Below are 19,728 nucleotides of genomic sequence, written 5' to 3'. Positions count from 1 at the left end.
TGAAATTTCCTCCTCCTCCTCCTCCTTGTGTTCCTTGCATATAGGTAGTACCCTTTGAAAGTCTGAGGAAATTCCTCTACTTCATCTATAAGCAGTTTGTTTTATTTCACTGTCTGTGGTTTTGTGTCTTTTTACAAAAATATGCTAAACCTAAATCACAAAAAATTCTCTGAGAGCATTCATTCTCTTGGGAGTGAAAATTGAAGGAAAAAAAAAAGGAAGGGTAAAGCTAGAGAAAGAAAAATCACACAGAAGCGGTGAAGCTGTAGAAATTGAAGATAAATGTTGTGTTTCAGTTCAAAAGGTAATATATACAAAATTGTCCCCAAATTGCCTAATGATTTGAATTGCAATTTTTGTGGTTTTATTGCACTAGACATCTGTAATATATAGACTTGAGATTAAAGGTACGTAGGGACACTGGAGATACTGGGTGGCATGCCGTTTGTCAGTAAAGTGTACTTATGACTAAACAACAAAACAGTGGCTTTTGCACCTCCTTTTGGTGAGTAAACCCCAGGAATTTCAATTGTCTCTTGAGGTCCTTTAGAGGATTTTCAAGACTGTCAGTGCAACAGTGCCCTGCCCCTGGAATTTTGGGAGGTAGCTCAGAATTGAGGGTGATGCAGTGAGTCTGAGCTGATGGGTTTGGAAAGGAGTATTTTGAAGAAACTGCAGTTCAGATTTCTTTATTGGCGCAACTTTAATTAATACCTGGCTTGATTTCTTCCTGGGTTTTATGCTGAAAAGGTAAATAGTATCAGATCAGAATGGCCTTGCAAAACGGTGCTTGCTTGTTGGAAACAAACTGGTTTTGCTGGATGAGCCAAATCACAAGTCTTCCATGTTAGTGTAAGAGTGGACAATTGCAATTTGTCCTTGGAATAAAAAGTGCTTTTGACCAGGCTGGTTTAAGAGACTTGATTCCCCTTTTTTGTAAAGCAGAATTGGAATGGCTAGGATTGTTTTTGAGTTCTAAACCATAACTTCCATAAACTGTTTAGATATGCTTTCCTCAGTGTTGGGCAGAAGGAAGCCTGAAGGTTTCTGGAAGAATAAATCAAGTCTTTTACCTGAATACTTTGTACTTCCTCCTAGACAATCTGTTCAAGTTATCTCAGTAAGCTGCTTGTTTGTACCTTTGCAAGATACTTGTCCCTACTTTCCCTTTGCCAATTTGTGATACTGCATAATAGCAAATGACAGGAATTTTTTCTTTGACATCCTGGAGGACAGTGCTATGACCAGACCCTTCTCTGTCCTGAAGAGGTGGGGGCAATAGTGTATGGTAGAAAGGCAGGACGTTCGGTGCCATCATCATTCTGCTAATAGTCATCAGGGGACATGATGATTCTGTGATCAACCCTTTGTATACATCTGTTTGATACAGTAGGTCAAAGGGCTGGCTGTATTAGAGTATTTAGGTATTCATGCACCTTCTGTTTGAACACAATTGAACTAGTACTAGCTGAGATTTATTAAAAGCTGTAAGTTCATGTTTTCCTAACTTCTTTTTCCCTGTGATTAAAAACATTCTTAGATGGGCAAAGTACTTTCTTCTTACCTTTTTTTATAGGACTGGGTGGTATGCCATACTTGGGGTCAGGGCTAGCTAAATTTGTCTTGACCCTCTGGAGGTACTGCCCATCTGTTCTGAGGGATTGCAGCCGAGAAGGGAAATGGGTGACTCCTCTGGGGTGAGTAACCTTGCTTTTCCCTGATCCATTTCACAAGAAAAAGCAGAGGATTTTTTTTTTTTTTCTTTCTCCCTCAGCTTCAGTTTTGGTAGAGTTCATTAGCATATGGTGTAGGAGTTTTCTAGTGCCCTGAGATGGGATCTTTAGCCTGCGCACACATTGCGTGTTAGGGATTTGTTGGTGCTGAGTGGGTGGCGTGGGGCAATGCAGCCGCCTGAGATGCTTCTCTCCATGCTGCTGGTGAGTGGGAGAACTGGTGTCACCCGCACAGCTAGCTTGCATGTTGTTCCCTGTGCTGGTGAACTCTTCGTCCTGGAGCAATCGTCCCCTTTATTTTAGCAGGACCGTTTGTATCCATAAGCAGTTAACGTCAGTCGTGTGGGGTTCACAACCTTGTTCTCAGTCACTGTTCTGTTTTAAACCATTTTGTTAGCTATGTACCTCCTTATTAACGACTCGACAACACAGCTCTGGTAATTGTCGTGGTTTAACCCCAGCCAGCAACTAAGCACCACACAGCCGTGCTCGCTTACTTCCCTAGCCCTGGCCCAGACCAGTGGGATGGGGGCAAGAATGGGGGGGGGGGGGGGGAGTTAAACTCATGGGTTGAGATAAGAACAGTTTAATAGGACAGAAAGGAAGAATCTAATAATGATAATAATAATAAAATGATAATAATAATAATAATAATAAAAGAACTGGAATACATGAAACAAGTGATGCACAGTACAATTGCTCACCACTTGCTGACTGACGCCCAGTTAGTTCCCAAGCAGCGATCGGCCCCCCGGGCCAACTCCCCCCAGTTTATATGGGGGGTCATGGGCATGATGTCACATGGCATGGAATACCACTTTGGCCAGTTTGGGTCAGCTGTCCTGGCTGTGTCCCCTCCCAGCTTCTTGTGCCCCTCCAGCCTTCTTGCTGGTTGGGCATGAGAAGCTGAAAAATCCTTGACTTAGTCTAAACACTGCTTAGCAACAACTGAAAACATCAGTGTGTTATCAACATTGTTCTTATACTGTATCCAATACATAACACTATACCAGCTACTAGAAAGAAAATGAACTCTATCCCAGCTGAAACCAGGACAGTAATCTTCTGCTGTCTGTCCTTTTTTTTTTTTCATTTGGAAGCTGTTAACGAGATAATGTCATTTGCTTTTTTCTGTGGGCTATTCAACCATCTCCCAGTTTCAAGGGGGAATCAAACATGCGTTTTTGGTAGTTGGTTTTTTTTAATTAGGAAAGCAGATCACAATAGTAGTGATTAAAAAATTAGTTTTATTGCAGGATGAGTATGCTAATAAATGTACTGACAAAACAGGTGGCACACTCACAGAAAAAATGCATCTGTATATAGCTTTCACACTGCAAAAGAATTACGGAAGCTTTTTGATATTGCTGCTTACATTGGAGATACTTAAATTTACAAGGTTCTTGACCATTGCTTCTTACTCAGGGAATGGCCACATTATACAAGCTTGATTTTAGACACAGTTAAGGAGACTGACTTTGAGAACAGGCACGGTAGAATTGCCATTTGTTTGGTGATGATTTTTCAGATTGTTTGCCAACAGTTTGAAATTCTGCTCCTTGCAAAGTAGAATTAAAAGTTTTGGTTCATGTAACGATTAAAGGATCTTATTGCCTTGAAATACAGAAAACCTTAAACGAACTCCTAAGAACAGTCTCCAGAGATAAGGGGTGACATAAGGCATAGCAAGATAAGGAAGATCAGGTATAACAGACAAGGAACTTAGTGTTATTATTTCTGATTATAGTTGCATAGTGATTCTAACTGGTTGGTAGTTTTAATTCTCTTTTTTTATTTCTTTTTTTTTTTTTTTTTTTTTCCTTGGGTCTAGCTTTGGGTCTAGTGTGCTACTGGTGTAAACTCCTGAAGTTCCTGAGCAAAAAATGCTAACACAGATAACATTTATGACAGCAGTTTATACTTTTCCCCTTTTCTTCCCTTTATAGGTGGCCTTCTAATCTCCTCAGCTCACTTTGGAGCGTATGTGTGTGGTGCTGATATAGATTACAACACAATCCATGGATTAGGTATGTTAAATATTTCTAAGCCACTGAAATCTTACTCTCTGGAATTTAAGAATACTGATGGTAGCAGACGATACTTAGTGGATTTTAAAGCAACATTAATCTTCACAGGATTTATTTGGTCATGCTTATTTTTATTGACAAATTTACATGTATCCTAGCTAAGCTATTCACTTATTTTTTAAGCAGGAAATATTTAATAAAAGGAATAATGAAAACTAAAACAAAGTTCCAAATAGTAATTACAACAGCTGTGTGCTTTCTTAGCCTGTGATGTAGGAAGCTTTTTGTAATCTAACCCAGGAAGTCTAATCCCATTCTTACTTCTCTGAAAAACTGCAGTGGAAATTGTATCTGACTTATTGGACAGGATTATGACTGATGGATAGTGAGAACATCTTACAAACCAACGTTTTTGTAAATGTGTTCTGTGACACCCCTATGTAGATGGTGCAGCAGAACTTTTCTCATGTATTTTCATTATTCCTTGCTACTTGTGAAGTTTATCACAAATACTTGTGACAGTGAGCAAAATAAGGCAGGAGATAAACTCTGGGTTTGTATGTGATATTTAATTCTTTTCCTTTAAATTAAATGATAAGAGTATATGAAAGCTTTTCTTATAAAATAGTTTGTTGTTGAGTATGCTTTTTTTTTTCTGTTCCATGTCCCCCCTCCGCCCCAGGCAAGGCAAGCAGAAAGAACCAGAAATGGAGAGGACCAGATGAAAATATCAGAGCTAATCTCCGACAGTATGGTTTAGAGAAATATTACCTTGATGCACTAGTTTCTGATTCTTCAAGACCAATATGGCGAAAAGGGATGCTGTTTGATGCAATCATTACAGATCGTAAGTTTGTTCATGCTTTTTGTTGCCTAATAACGATGACTAAAAGATCATTGCCTACGTCTATGCCTATGTACATTGATTTAATGTCTTGATGAGTGCTCAGATCTGCAGTTTCCATATTACAAAAGATGACCATTGAGAGCTGTGCTGTGGAAATCGGATCTGCATTTGACGTCTCTGCATTAATTTAAAGATAGTTATAAACATGTAACGGAGCTGGTGATAATACTTTCTTCCATGGAGAGAATACTGTGTTTGCCAGTAGAAATCAATATGGCTGAAAATCATCCTTCAAAGAAGTCTCATTCAGTAAAGGCATAACTTTATTGATGCACAGAGACTTCTTATCAGAATGGTCCATGTTGCTGTTAGGACTTGGTCTGCAACACACTGGAATCTGCCATGCAGCTCTGATGAACTTCTGGCGACTTATGTTAAGTGCTTATTGGAATGTTTCCAAAGAGAAATTTTAATGCATTTCTGATACCCTTAACTACTAGAAGCACTAGCAGTTTGAAAGGATTCTCTGATCTTTTAGAAACCTGTGTACTTAACACATTTGTAATGCATGAGAGGGAGTAGAGGCTAAGGGATTAAATAAAAGACCTTGATACAGCAATTTCTAATCTCTAGTGCTGGCTCTTAGGATGACACATTCATATTAATTAGGAGTAGGGAGTGTGACTTTTCTTTGTGGGTTGCCTGCTAATTTTCATTTGGCCTGTTTGGCAATAAGACAACATGGAATATTAATATGACTTAGAACTGAGTTTGCAAATGTGTCGCAACTACTTTGTTTACAAAATGGTTGTATTCGTGCTTCGATGATGCTGAAACAAGTCTCACAAAAAGAAATGTGTTGAACATGAAATAAGTATGTTATGCTATTAGAAATGTGCAAAAATGTATGAGAGAAAGCCATCTCTGGCTCTTCTCTGTCTGTGTGAGAATTACTATTTGTGTAATGTGTTGGCAAGAAATTCCAATATATACAATTTCATTTTGATAAAGGTTAGCTAAGTGCTGTAGGAGAGATGTTTGTGTCTGTCAGAAGAGGATGGGATCATTTGTCACATGTTGGAAATGTAAGGAGTATCTTTTAATGAATAAAACAGAAAAGCATTGTCCTTTGTAGTGTAGCAAATGTCTGGCTGCTAGAAGCCTCTTCAGCTGAAGGGCTTGCTTTGAAACAGTTTTAAAGTAACCTTTTGGAGCAAGAAACTTTTAATAGATCTTGAAGAAATTACCCTTACTGACTTTCACTTTGTAAAAGCTTTTCTTTTTTTTTTAACTTTGTATAAGCCACAGTTTGTGCACTGTTGTGTGTGTATAATATAATTGTATGTTATTTTGACAAAGGGTGAGGTTCTCATCTCTGCATTATGCATTTGCTTTGTATAGCACCATATGGTATCAGAGAAGCTACTCGCAGAACGGGTTCACAAAAGGAAACAGTTAAGTCAGCTGAAAGAAGGTAGGTAAACTGTCTTGTCAGTTGTAGAATATAAATGTCTTAATGGAAACACAGTCATAGTTTTAGAATCTTTATTATTTCTTGGTTGGCTGTCAGCAGTTAAAAAAAATGATAGTAATAATAATTAAAGCAGAAAAGCCCTTTTGGTTCTGTTTGCAAAACTAGTATGCAACTTCCTGAAATCCTCTTGGTTTTTGTTCTCCCTGCTTATCATTTGCATGTATTCAGATTTCAGGTCCTATTTCTCATCTCTGTAAACCACCATTACCTTGTGTTTCATATTCTCAGAAAGTTCTCTTCAGTCGCTGCAAGCTGCAAAATCAGTCTAAAATGGAATACCTCTATTTTACCTTAATCTTCTCTCTTGGATTTCCACTGCTCCTTTCTCTTCAGAGATAATATGGCTTCTCCACTGCCTGGCCTTCCTTGTCTTCTGCCCTTTACTCTAAATTGCCCTTAAGAAAGATGCTGAGCAAAATAACTATTCCCTACATGCTTGTGATTCTTTGACTTCCACAAGTACTAACGATGATAGTCTAAAGAGCCAGTAGAGGAATTTGGGAAGTCATATTCCTCATAGTAGAAGTTGTACTCCTGAATTGTCCTAGGTAGTTTTGCAAATCTCAGGTAGTGCTATTTTGTGGTTTGGGGTTTTTTTTGTTTAGGTTTTTTGTTGTTGTTTGTTTAACTAAAAATGCAGGTTTTAAATGTGCTTTTATGTTTACACTTGTAAATTTTTTGTTTAGCACAGACAATCACATCTTCGTTTCATCCAGTTATCATCTAAGTGACATCTTTTTTGACCTGTTGAAGTTTGCGGCAGAGTATCTGGTGATGGGAGGAAGATTAGTTTATTGGCTGCCGATTTACAGGCCTGAGTATGTATTCTTGATTTCTGGTATGTAGTATGTCAGAATGGGTGCTACATTCTCACTGTGCTTTCTTTTGGGGCATAGTAGAGCTGGAACTTCCATAGTACTAGCACTTAAGAGTAATGCTCAGACTTCATATTTCAAAACTTCGTAGGAGGAAAAGCAGATTTCGAAATAAGGTTTTTGGGTGGAGATAATTCCTGACTATTACCAAAAAGAAAAAGCCTTCACATGTCCTTGCAAATGCATGTCCAATGGGTTGAAGTTTAAGCTTAGAAAATTAGAATTTCAAGGTGCAGATAGATTTCTAAAATAGTACTGGCAAGGCTCTTATTAGTATGTGTTTCTACCAGAGTAGTTGATAGAGGTGCATGACAAGGTCCTGTAAGAGAACATTCTTGGCTCTTTGGGGTTTGGCACTACTAATTTAGCTTTCTTCTGAGAAATCAAAAGTCAAGTGACCAAGAGATGGCAGCGAGAGGCAGGAAGCATAGGGGAGCAGCCCTGTTAAGGACGAGAGAGGCCAGCAGAGACTGCAGGATGCTGTCTGCTCAGTAGTGCAGCCTGGGATTAGAACTGGGTTTAAAAGGAAAGACATCTGTTTGCATATCTTACTTCAGCGTCTCTTAGATAAGGTTTTGAGGGTTTTGTTTTGGTTTGGTTTTGGTTTTTTTGTTTTTCCCAAAGCTGTTTCACAGTAAAGCGGGGAGTTGATGTACAGCAACTGTTTCTAAGTGTCTTCCAGATGTAGATTTGCTCTGAAGGTAGCTTCTACAATGTCACATGTTTCTATGTATAGTCAAACTATAGTGATACATAAAGTGGTTGTTGTCCCTGGTTTCACCATGGAAATGGCTTGTGACAGTCCTACATACAATTATCACATGCTGTTTTGAAAATTTGGAAATCAGAGGGAGCCATTTCTGTTACATGCTTCCATAACAGAAGAGTGCACTTAGCAGCTTGTGGGTTTTTTTAATGATAGGATTTGTATCTTAGGCTTTTTTTCTTGTAAGACTATTCAGAAACAAAACAATGAATGCCATTAACAGTATTATAGCTAATTGTTCAAAATGTCTGTCTATACATGCTTAACCCTGACAGACCATGTGTGGTTGTGAATTCGTAGACTTCCATGTCAATAAACTGTCTTTGGAATTACTGAGTTTATTCTGTTTGTCAAGATACCAGAGCTTTTTTGTCTGCTCACTGAACATTGCTAAAAGCATGCTTCCTCAGTACAGCAGTGTAAAGTGTTTAACTTTAGGTAACTGTGAACTGCACATTCTGGTTCTACTTTAGTTGTTGTTTTGGGGAGGTTGGCTGTCTCAAGCTCTAGTTGGGATGCCTCTTAAAAAGTGAATTTGTACATACTACTATGAATTGAAATACAGAAGTCACTATATCAGCACAGAATATTAGTGTAGTCACTTTATTTTCAGCTATAATGATGAACACAGGAACAAACATTAAAGCATGTGAGGGGAAGATAAGATGCTGTCTACTAATATGTTTTGTTATCAAATATCCCTTGGCAACACCTGCCATCAGGTTCATGTGTTATTTGAGATCTTTGTCTATTATCTTAACTCAAAACCGAAACAGGATTAAAATGGATGTCTGTTAAAACCACTGCTACTATATTTCTTACTTGATAACGTTCTGAGTTTTACCTGAAAGAATGTAGAAATATATGCATTAATGCTAACAGACAAGGCTTTTTAACAAAGTGATAATGATCTCTCCCTCTGCAAGATAGCATCTTGCTCCAAAGTTTACTCTTTCAATCTGACATTGAAATCATTGTTGAGTCTGAATTCTTTTAATTCCTTTGCAGTCAGGCTTTTATATGGTTATGAAGAGAGACTTTTAAGATGTGGCAGAGTGCCTACCTTTGTAAGAGAAAGAGGCAGTTTGGTGGTACTAGATGCATCAAAAGTCTTGTGTAATAGAAAAAACAGCTGAGAATTAATTTGATTCTCCTTTGTCAGAAGCATGTTCTGACTTCACCTAGCAAAAGTAGTGGCTTGATTCCACACGTGAGAAGCAACTGAAAGGTGGTTTTGCGATCTGGACGTTTTGCAACAATGCAAAGAGGCAGTACTGTTTGGTTTTTTTCCTATTTACAAGTCTGTATTTGGTATTGTCTTACTTGTTTAACAGCTCATATTATCTTTAAGAAATGTCAAGATTTCCATCAGCAGCTGGATGGATCCTATTTTGAGTTGTTACATGTGACTTCTCTTTCTCCCAGAACAATACATTTACTTTGTAAAGTGCATTCAGAAAATCTATTCCTTTACAGGAAAAATGTGAAGCTCCTCCTTTGTATCTTTTAACTTCAAGTGATAGGTGTGAAAGTTGTTTAGTTCTGCTTTTTAATGTCTGACTTCTGTTGACCCCCAAGCATTGGGGAATCATGAGAGCAAGCATTTTACATGAAATCATAGTCACTGACAATACCATATACCATTTTCAGTATTATGTTGTAACTATTACAGGAAAGCTTATTACAAAAACTAAGACTAAATAGCTGATCTATATTTCAGTATATAGGAAGGATGTCTGTTCTCATACTTACCTTATTAGCTAGGTCAATGCTTCTAGCTCCTGTAGTCCCATGCAAAGCCCTTAAATCCTTAAATTCCTCTTTCAGCATTTGGAGAAATAGAAGGATTGAAAGCAATCTAGAGAAAGCTGTTTCTATAGAAAATAGTATGCTTATGAGATGGGGGCATTTAAAACACTAACTGCTTGCTTCTATAGATAGGATTTAATTGCAAGCCAGTGTTGCTACCATCTGATGTTAAAAGATAATTGATTTTTGTTTCTTCCCTTCAGAAAAAGTAATTACAATGTGATAAACTTGTAACACCAAATTTTGAAGTCCAGGAATGTCACTGTCTAATGAGAGCTGGTTTAATACGTTTTGGAATTGAAGCATAATGGTCTCCTTTTAGGGAGCCAGAGTTAAGTCTGTTGTTCCTGCAACTTCATATATGTTGACTGTGGAATACATTTTTAAAATTACAGCTCTGATTGGATAAGTTATTTCTGATAGGCCGAGGTATTTTCTGCTTGAGATTATACAGGCAGGCCTGTGTGCATACATTAACATCATGTAAATACATGTAGGAAATGTGTGTGGGTGTGTCTTTACTGTGAGGTTTTAATTTATTCTGCACGTTTTATGTCACAAGATGATTGGAATACATGATGTAAAAACTCTGGAGCACCAATACCTGAATTTCTTTAATAGATTAAAATGCACAGCAACTTTCTAGTGTAAGCCATTTTGTGAAGAATCTGTATGAATTTAGCTTCAGATGCAAGTCTTGCAATTCATGAGCTTACAGCTCTATGAATGTTTATTTCTTCCAGATACACAGAAGAGATCATTCCCCGCCACCCATGCCTGAAACTTATTAGCAACTGTGAGCAGATGCTTTCCAGCCACACATCAAGGCGCCTGATAACCATGGAAAAGGTGAAAGAATTCAAGGTAAGCTTGAATTCTTGATTATATTGTGTAAAATACTAGCTATCGCATTCATGAAAAGTTTGTTGTATTCAGCATTTGATCCTTATTTCTATCACACTGAGTTTTTTATGATGGGAGTTAGAGCTTTTGTAAAATTGCCACACGTTTCTTTAAAATAAATTGGGTAGTGATTTAGGGGAGTGTTCTGGTTTTGGTCTTTTCCTTTTTCTCCTCAGGTTTTGATAAACTTTTAATCCTGAGCAAGCTGCTTAATAGTGAGAGAGATATCTTTGAACTTATGGTTACTTGTGAAAGCTGCATATGCTTTTCTTGGAAAACTGAACTCTGAATCCGATCCACAGAGATGCCTAAGTTCCCACTGATTCCCAAGTGTAATTTGATGCCCAAGTAAATACTAAATGCCTTTGTGGGTCTTGCAGTACAGGTAGACTGTATTCAATTCTGTCACTTCATTTTTCGAGTGGTACTTTTTTAGCTTTTGAAATAATATTGTAGCTGTGATATAAGTACAGTGAAGCACACTGGCTTTTTTTTGTTTTGGGACATGCCAAGTGCCTCTCCTGAGGCATTGGGACCAGGGAATATTGCATTTAGGTCTCCTTTGCATTCTTGCTGCTTCTCTCACTTAATACTGTTAAAAGAGATGCTGTCGTGCTTTAACTGCAGCCGGCACCATGCAGCTGCTTGCTTACTCCTCCCACCCAGTGGGATGGGGGAGAGAATAAAAAAAAAAAAACAAAAAACAAAACAACAAAAAAACCCCAAACTAAACCTTGTGGGTTGAGATAAAGACAGCTTAATAGGACAGAAAAGGAAGAAAATAATTAGAATGATGATAATAATAATATGACAATAATAATAATAAAAGAATTGGAATATTCAGAACAAGTGATGCACAATGCAATTGCTCATCACTCGCTGACCAATGCTCAGTTAGTTCCCGAGCAGTGATCTGCTCCCCCCCCTCCCAGGCCAACTCCCCCCAGTTTATATACTGGGCATGATGTCACATGGTATGGAATATCCCTTTGGCCAGTTTGGGTCAGCTGTCCTGGCTGTGTCCCCTCCCAACTTCTTGTGCCCCTCCAGCCTTCTTGCTGGCTGGGCATGAGAAGCTGAATAATCCTTGACTTAGTCTAAACACTGCTTAGCAAAAACTGAAAACATCAGTGTGTTATCAACATTGTTCTTATACTATACCCAAAACCTAACACTATACCAGCTACTAGAAAGAAAATTAACTCTGTCCCAGCCGAAATCAGGACAGATGCTAAACAAAGGTGAAGCAAATTGTTAATGAAAACACATGCAAACAGTGAGCAAGTGTTTTTAGTACATTCCTGGTCAGTTGGAAGAGCTATTTTAAATGACAGGAGATACAGTCAGACTGCTTTGTCTGCATGGTGCTTGCTCTAATAACACAGCATGGTTTCAGTACTGCATTCATAATGCTAATGATGACTGAGATTCTCAAGCAACACCTGAATGTTTTTTAAAACACTGTATGTGGAGTTCCGAGCCAGAGCTGCCAACTTTACCAGTAGCGAGCCAAGAGGGTAAATTATGGAAGTTTTTGACATGCATGTCTCAGAGTGTTCATTGGAGGTTTTCTGCAGGAGTTTTATTAACGCCAGTGCTGTAGGATAACATGTTCTAATTTAAAAAAATATATCCACCTTTCTGCGAATAGACTTCCATCATTTGTTATTCTTGTGCATCACCTGTTCTTCAGTACATGCTTTGAGAGGTTCATGTCTGGAAATGCTTAACTCTGAGCACCTGAGTGTAGTTGGCAGGCTTACTGCTTAGATAAAACTGTGCAGGTGCTTACACTCAGGACTCCAGATGTCTTTTAGGTAATTTAAAGATACCAGAACCCGTGTACTGTTTCTGATGATGCAAAACTTTTCCAAATAACAAACACATATTGACTCCTTAGCTAGTGCCTGCTTGCTGTTTGGCATCTAAGATTTCCCCACCCCAGTGTCCCTTACCTGGGACATGTTTTTTCCTGTTTTAATATCCTGAACAACCTTTGAATTGGATACTTCTGACTCACCAATTACGATCATAAAATTCAATAGTCGGAGCTTTGGCCATTTTTCTTTTTCCTAAATGAAAGAATGAATTTTTATGAATATATAAGCATTTTTATTTCCAGACAGTTCCTGTCTGCTTTACTAAACTGGTTTGTAGCAGGCACTCACAAGTGCCTTTGAATTCAGCTTAGTGTAGTACTCACAAGTGGCTAAGAAGTTTTACAAATCATGTAGTGTCATTATGCAGTCCTCCAGTTTCCCCAGTGTTTGCCACCAATAATGAATTCCAGATTTCACAGCAAATTCGATTTCACTATCAACACTCTAAACTCTTAACTGGAGATTAATTCAATCAGTTACTGAACATGAAATTGGTGGTGCAATTTGATTGTGCTTGTAATATAAAGGAGACCAAAGTGAATGTAAAAAGTGAATAAGTCTAGTTGAAGTATTGATCTATTGTACTTAATCATAAGCATGAAGATCATAAATGTTGGATTAAAAACCTCACAAAAGGTGGTATATAACTCACTGTCTTGTAAGTATCCAGTCTGTTCTATTTAAGTTTACGATGAAATCGTGCCAACTGGAAAAGATTTCTTAGTGAACACAGAGTTGATATGAATAGGCTTTTCCAGCATGTGCACAATATGAGCAGAAGAGTTGTTTGTTTTTTAACATTTAATGCTTTTTTTGGACAGCCACGGTGGTCATTAGTAACTCCCCTCCTCCCCAATCTTAAATTATGGTGATAATAATAAAAGTGAATGAAGGCAGTTGTTGTAGAGGGCAGCTAGCTGTAGCCAGCTAGCAACTTCTCGTCTTCTAAAACTCTGAAGGCAGAAGAATTAGAGAAGTGAAGAACCAGAGTGTGGAACGGGAGAGGAACAAAACAGAAGTGATATGAGGTGAGAGCTTACTAGCCTGATGTATTACTTTTTTCTGTGGACATTAGTGTCCCTTCTTCTGGTATTAAATGGATATGGATCTCCCCAACATCTCTTTAAACCTGAAATAAAACTTTCTAATTGATATTATAGCAGGCAGGACTGTGTGAGTCTACCTTCATTGAACTGTGAAGGGAGGGTTTTTTTTTTTTTGAATTGGTAAAAACACCGGTTCAGCTCTCCAAAGACTGTAGGCATTTGTATGTAAGAACTGAAATACAGCAGTAGTGGAAGAATGAGAAGCTGTTGGCCGAGTAGATTTGTGTTGTAATGTCTGTCGGCTGTGATCTAGTAGGAGTCCAGTCTTCTGCTTTAGGTCAGAAGAGGTTTGAACCAATTTTTCCAGCCCAAATCAAGTGAAAATATACTTGCCATTGTACCAGTTTAATTTTAAAAAGCCTTAAAAAATATAGTTATGTAAGGCTGAAAGGTCTCAGTCTGTGCCACCTATATCTGAATTGTCATCATTTGTATTTAAATGTCAAATATCTGGTAAGTGGTTAATCAATAGGAAAATTTGAGTGTAAAAACTTACAGCATTATTACCACAAGGGTTTTTGGGAATCTTTATCTGGTGATCAACCAGCTGTTTTTGGAAGGGGTGGACTTACTAACAGTGTTTAACTGTAGGGTTGTTTGGTGTTCCCTTTCTTTACAATAGTATGTCTAGCTTTCTGTTTTCTGAGGCTTGTTGATTTTCCCGTGCTGAATTATTTCAGCTGTTGCTGAATTACTTGTTTCATTCCTCTGCTGGCTGTCTTTCAGAAATATATGGTATCTATTTGGCTGGTACATGCTTCCTAGTTCTGAAGTTTCTCATCAGGACTTCTTAAAAATATTGGAGGAGAGATCTATAATTGACAAGGGCTAAGAGAGACACCTAGAAATTACGTAGCAAGATGAAACAGGAAACTTGTCTCAAGGATGAACTCTGAGCATATGACTGCCCGTGAAAGGACTCTGGAGCATTGGGCATACACATCCACGACACTGAATGGGTCCAGGATTTCTGTGTGTCATAGTCACTCCAGAGTCGTTACTGGTGTAGAATTTTTCCTACTGAATTTAGCAGTGTCTGTTCCTGGATATGACCCTGATTTGGAAACTGCTCAGTGTTGTTTATAGCTGTATAACATTAGTACAAGTGGTTTCTGTAGCTACTGTCCAGCACCAGATGTAGAGTGGTAGGAAGCTGTGATAAGGCTAGGAAGATTTTTTTTTCTCTTTTTTTAAACAAAAATTGAATGTGGGTAATTACCCTGGGGCTGAACTGAGGCATGCTAGGTTCATAAAAACCTTTAAAATATCACTTAATATTTGCCAAGATTTAAAGAAAAACAAAGCTTTCTTGATATCTTTAAGCTTTCTCCTCTTTCTTCCACCTCTTTTGTTGCTTATTGGAGATCTGTAACACCTTTTTTAGTGTTGCCTTTAGAACAAATAAGTGTTGAGTTGAAAACTCAAATTAGCTAAAAGCAATTTGGTAGCGTGCACTTTGACAAGAGCTTTGTTGGTTTTCAGTTGTCACAGAAGTCATCATAAAACATTTCAGAGCAAAAGTTTTATGTGATAACTGTTGTTTGCAATTAGTCTGCTGTTTTTAGCAGACTTTAAGTTTTGAGAACTTAAATTATTCAAAGTGACAACCAAGGATGATGGTAAAGAATGACCAGGGATTAACGAACATCTTCAGTTCTGACTTTTACAAATAAAGGAAGCAGTCTTTGTCATCTTGGTAGTGCTGGCAGACCGGGGAGAGAGCTGACAGTGCCAAGTAGGCTGATCGTTGCTGATCAGTCTTGGAAATGATTTCTTGGTAAGTCTCGCTGTTTTGTGTTGAGTAACCAATTACAAACTTTATGCCTTGAAAACTATGTACACTTGTTTCAAAACAAATAAGTGAAAAAAGCTACTCATCCCTAGATGCAGCTGTGTATCACAAGCAGTACTCCTTATTCCTCTCTAAGTATGTCATGTTAAGAGGAGGAAAGAGACTGTCTCCTTTAAAACACTGTGGTTCAACTCCATTCCCTGAACTTAAACTTTTTTTTAAAAAATGCAAGAGAAAGGAAAAAAACATCCATATTAACTGCACTGGACAGTTAATGTACTTGAGGGAGAGTTGACACTGTCACTGCCACCCTCCATAAGAGATCTTCTCTTACTGCAAAACGTTCCTGTCAGATACTTCGAGTGCATATTCTACCAATTTATGCTACTCAAGACAGAGCTTAACTGAGGATGTTTGATGGGCTTCCTTACCGAAATGAGCTGGTGCCTGATGCCCAGGCAAATTCTAGTCCAAATAGTCACAACAAATTGTTTCATGAAGATTATTTTTGACCAGTTCTTATCTCTGTAGAGTTAAATGCAGCCTATCCCTAGTGTTCAGATTGTACCCATTCAGCTCCCCGTGTAGATATAAAATACCCTAAGTTAGAATTTGTTCGGATCATTAGTCTCTGAAATCCAAGAATTCCTTTTACTTTGATGAGTTCCCATGTTGGCCGTAAAACTGTTCTGGCCAGTAAATGTCAACAGTGAGTGGCATCTCCAGGTAGTTCAGGATTTCTTATTTTCTTTTCCCTTTTTTAAGGAGCAATTCCCAATCTGTTATTTTTCGTTAAATCAATTGCCATCTTTATGGGGCAGTCATGTCTGTACAGGGGTGAGGTAGGGAATGGAAGCCCTTAAGCTGGAATGATTGTGATATGGGCCAGGAGCTTCCTTTGTAAGCTCTCCCAAGAAATCCGTGCCTGACTGCAGATCTCCTCTCATCTAGTGAGCAATGATTTGCATAGCTTTTGATGAGGCCTGGATTTACAAAATGGATTCTGCTGTGGAGTGATGCACCAAACCTGTTTCCATTTGATGAAGGCAGATGGTCCTCTTACAGCTGTGTTTAACTTGAAGTTTGTTGTCTTACATATCATATCCTCTCTTTGCCCTAACCAGCTTGGGGGTAGAGGGGCGTAGTTCCTTTCTTCCTTCCTCCCTTCACCCTGAATCAGCATTTTGTTACTTAAGGAATCAAGATGAATGGTGTACAGATGTGTGACCTCTTAGAGGTTGTGGGGATTAATTTTTATGTTAAAATACTGTTGACCCATATATCATTATCCTTCAGGGTCAAATATCCCATCCGTTTCTCAAAACAAGCAAATTATGTAGAATTATCATTAAAACACATCCCAAAGCTATAAAAATATATTATAAGTTTAGGTCAAAGAAGGATTTCTGACTTGCAATTTCAGGGAAAGAATTAAGTGCCCTTTTCCTCAGAGTGGTCCTGTAGAAGAGACCTGGAAAAGTGGGTACAGGCTGGCTGTGAGAGGAGTGTGTCTTAATTCGTCCTTGTTTCCTGTCTGCCTATAGTAGTTTATTTTTTTTTCCCATGGACATGTTCAAAGCCTATTGATTATCAGCCTGAGAATGGCTTTGGAGATGGCAGTATCTGACAGGTGACTAAAAGACAACCGATAGTACCATGTCTGCATTGGGTTTACTGAGGTAATTTTCTCCTGCTATTTTCCAACAGTGCGGTATTTAAATAGAACTAATTTGCTGCTACTGGTATACATGCTTTACATGTTAGATAGCCACGTGGCACTTAACATTTAGCAAGTTAATTTAAGCCAGTGGCATGCTACTGGTATCTGCTAGGATAGCAGATGAGAACTACTTCATAGGAATATCTCATTGTGTCCAGAAGAGGGCACTTGTACATGCACACAAGCATCTTGCTGTGTTGAAAAACCTTTTGTTTCACTCCTTTAGAGTGGGTACTAGGATATCCAAAGCAAGATGAGGTGTTGATCTTGCTAGGGGAGGGCCTGGAAAGGCTACGGAATAGCTGGAAGGGGAGATTGTCCACTAGGATTCAGTTGATCCTTGCATTGTAATACTTTCATAGTATGAAAATATTGACTTAAATCTACTTCCATGTTCCTAGTACTTACGCTAAAGCGTTCCACAGTAACCTTATTTTCAAATATGAATAAATAACTCTGAACTGTGAACTTAGAGTAACGAACCAATCTGTATGTTGCTGCATTGCTTAAAAAGGTTATGACAGTGAGGATGCATTGAGAAGAAACATTTAGCGGAACAGAGGTTTAGTTCGGTCGTACGCTTGTTTTTATTTTCTCTTTGCACAGTTCAGTTGTTCTATGTGAGGCTGCTTATCTCAGTTCCATCTTGCTATTGAGCATAATAAACTGACATCAACCATAAGTGTAAAACCGTTTTTAAAAGTTGCCATCAGTTTTCTTTAGCACTCAGATTAAAGTGTGATGTATTGTTTATCTTACAGTATTGATAACATTAGTTGACAAGTATCTTAATGGTATAAAGCCACAGTACATGATGAACTACACCTTTGTATATATAATGGACCAATTTTCTAAACTATGTTCTTGGCTGATGTCAAATAGGTATTATGTGTAGGGATTTACTGTATCAACTTTAACTTTCAGAAGTACATGAATACTGTACAAGAAAAAAATCCTCTGATTGCGCTTCAGTAACTGTAGGAACTCATTTCAGTCATTTGTGTTCCTCTTCTGTTTGTATCCGCCTTCCACAAACCTCTGAGTGATTGAATTCTCCAGATGGTATTTTTTCTGGAAACTAAACTTTATATTTTCCTTTATAAAAGTCTGTGTGGCATAGTACCTGTGCTGTCGTTCATTCATGCAAGGATTGGATTCTGGTGATGTTAGCTGAGATATTTCTAGTGATGCAGTGCTGTTAACACTTCAAGTGTCTGGTACTGACAACGTGCATCATTTTGCGGTACAGAGTAGAATAAAGAACATTTGAATGAGTACATAAACCAAAATAAAACACCAACAAAAAACCCTCGTCTGCATACAGCTTGTATTTGATCAATGTCAAATGAGAATCCATTGCATACAGAGTTTCATTTCTGTTAAATGTTAAGACTTTGCAGTAGGATGTATATGTTCTTGTTAATCCTAATGGAAACCTTAGCATTCTAATTTTGAAATTCTTTAATCAATCTAGTGACTTAAATGTTTGCCATTGAATTGTAAAAAAAAAAAAAAAACACAAAAAACCAAAACCAAACCAAAACCAACTTTACTCTTGCTTGTAATTGTTTGAAAAAGTTTGGAGGAAAACCAGTGGCAATATATGCTGAACATACTCCCATAAAACCTAATGCTTGCATTTTGATACCATGCAGGATCAAGATCAGCATTCTTACTTGTTGGATGGTCAATATATGCCATACAGGGGACACAATTCTTTCCGTGAGAAGTATTTCAGTGGTGTGACAAAGAGGATTGCCAAGGAAGAAAAAGACAATCAGAAGTAAAATATAATATAAACAGATTAGAAAATGAGGAAAGAATGAAGATCATGTTTCTTTGTAAGGACATCTGGATATGAACATTCATTTGGATGCTTCAGAAAAATAAATACTGCTTTTAATTTTAAAACAAGATGAAACCCACAACACAGGTTGAGAGCAGTTCTTTTTAATTAGCTTTGTTTATAGCAGATTTTATTGTACAAGCTTTTTGAGTCTTATTTAATTTATATGTGTACTTTCAAGTACTAATGATGATTGACTAAAACCATTATTATTGTTCTTTCACCATTAATGTTTACAAAAAAGTAGTAGTATTATTTGGCTTCTTAAACTGTGAACATCTGGCTGTTTTAGAAACACGTGGTGGTGATCATTTTCATTTGTTTTGTTTTTTTGTAAATGGTATACAATAAAACAAAAGATTGTTGTTGAGTTTTTTTTTAATTGTTGCATGCAATAACTGCTTGTATGAATTCCAGTTGCTCTGACTGATGCCAGAAGTATTTAAAACAAACAAAAACCACAAAGAAACAAATGTGGGTGCACCCCCCCCCCCCCCCCCCAAAAAAAAAAAAGCCCCTCTGACCTGACAAACTCTGGAGAGCCTATTAAACCCTGTGAAGCCTGTCCACATCTGAAGCTCATCTGTACCTTGGATTTGCTTTTGCATTCCTAAACCTTGACTCTTGGTCAAGCCAACTGTCTGCAATTTTTGGTTCAGAAACTGATAGTTAAAGCAGTTAACAACAACAGCATAAAATCAGTAATGGTTCCCTAATGGTATTAAACCTAATCAAATCTTTGAAATTGAAGCTGCATTTGTTAAAGGGCAAACTTTGCTGAATCCACACCATGTCCATCATGAAAATACCTCATCTGAAAACCACTAAGCCCATTAATTCAGGATGTTAATGGTTCTTCTCATTTTGGTGGTCAAATATTCTTCAGCAGG

The 19,728-nt window shown here is 37.8% G+C and overlaps 1 protein-coding gene across 4 annotated transcripts in view; it reads left to right on the top strand.

The window, feature by feature from the left end:
• TRMT11 (tRNA methyltransferase 11 homolog) overlaps nt 1-19,203 on the top strand; it is a 28,328-nt gene extending 9,125 nt beyond the window's left edge. For 3 of the 4 annotated variants that reach the window (XM_052781147.1, XM_052781148.1, XM_052781149.1), the window contains 6 exons: nt 3,680-3,760; nt 4,443-4,607; nt 6,009-6,081; nt 6,828-6,959; nt 10,335-10,455; nt 18,648-19,203. In XM_052781147.1, coding sequence (XP_052637107.1) covers nt 3,680-3,760; nt 4,443-4,607; nt 6,009-6,081; nt 6,828-6,959; nt 10,335-10,455; nt 18,648-18,779 — 704 coding nt within the window. In that variant the 3' untranslated portion in view covers nt 18,780-19,203. Of the gene's footprint in view, nt 1-3,679; nt 3,761-4,442; nt 4,608-6,008; nt 6,082-6,827; nt 6,980-10,334; nt 10,456-18,647 lie in introns of all 4 variants that reach the window. The other variant, XR_008234244.1, reaches the window with a different exon arrangement.
• The last annotated feature ends 525 nt before the right edge of the window (nt 19,204-19,728 follow it).

Source organism: Harpia harpyja, chromosome 3, assembly GCF_026419915.1.
Source record: "Harpia harpyja isolate bHarHar1 chromosome 3, bHarHar1 primary haplotype, whole genome shotgun sequence".
Classification (NCBI taxonomy): domain Eukaryota; kingdom Metazoa; phylum Chordata; class Aves; order Accipitriformes; family Accipitridae; genus Harpia; species Harpia harpyja.
The sequence above is the reverse complement of the archived record's forward strand: the minus strand, read 5'-3'. Positions and strand labels throughout refer to the sequence as shown.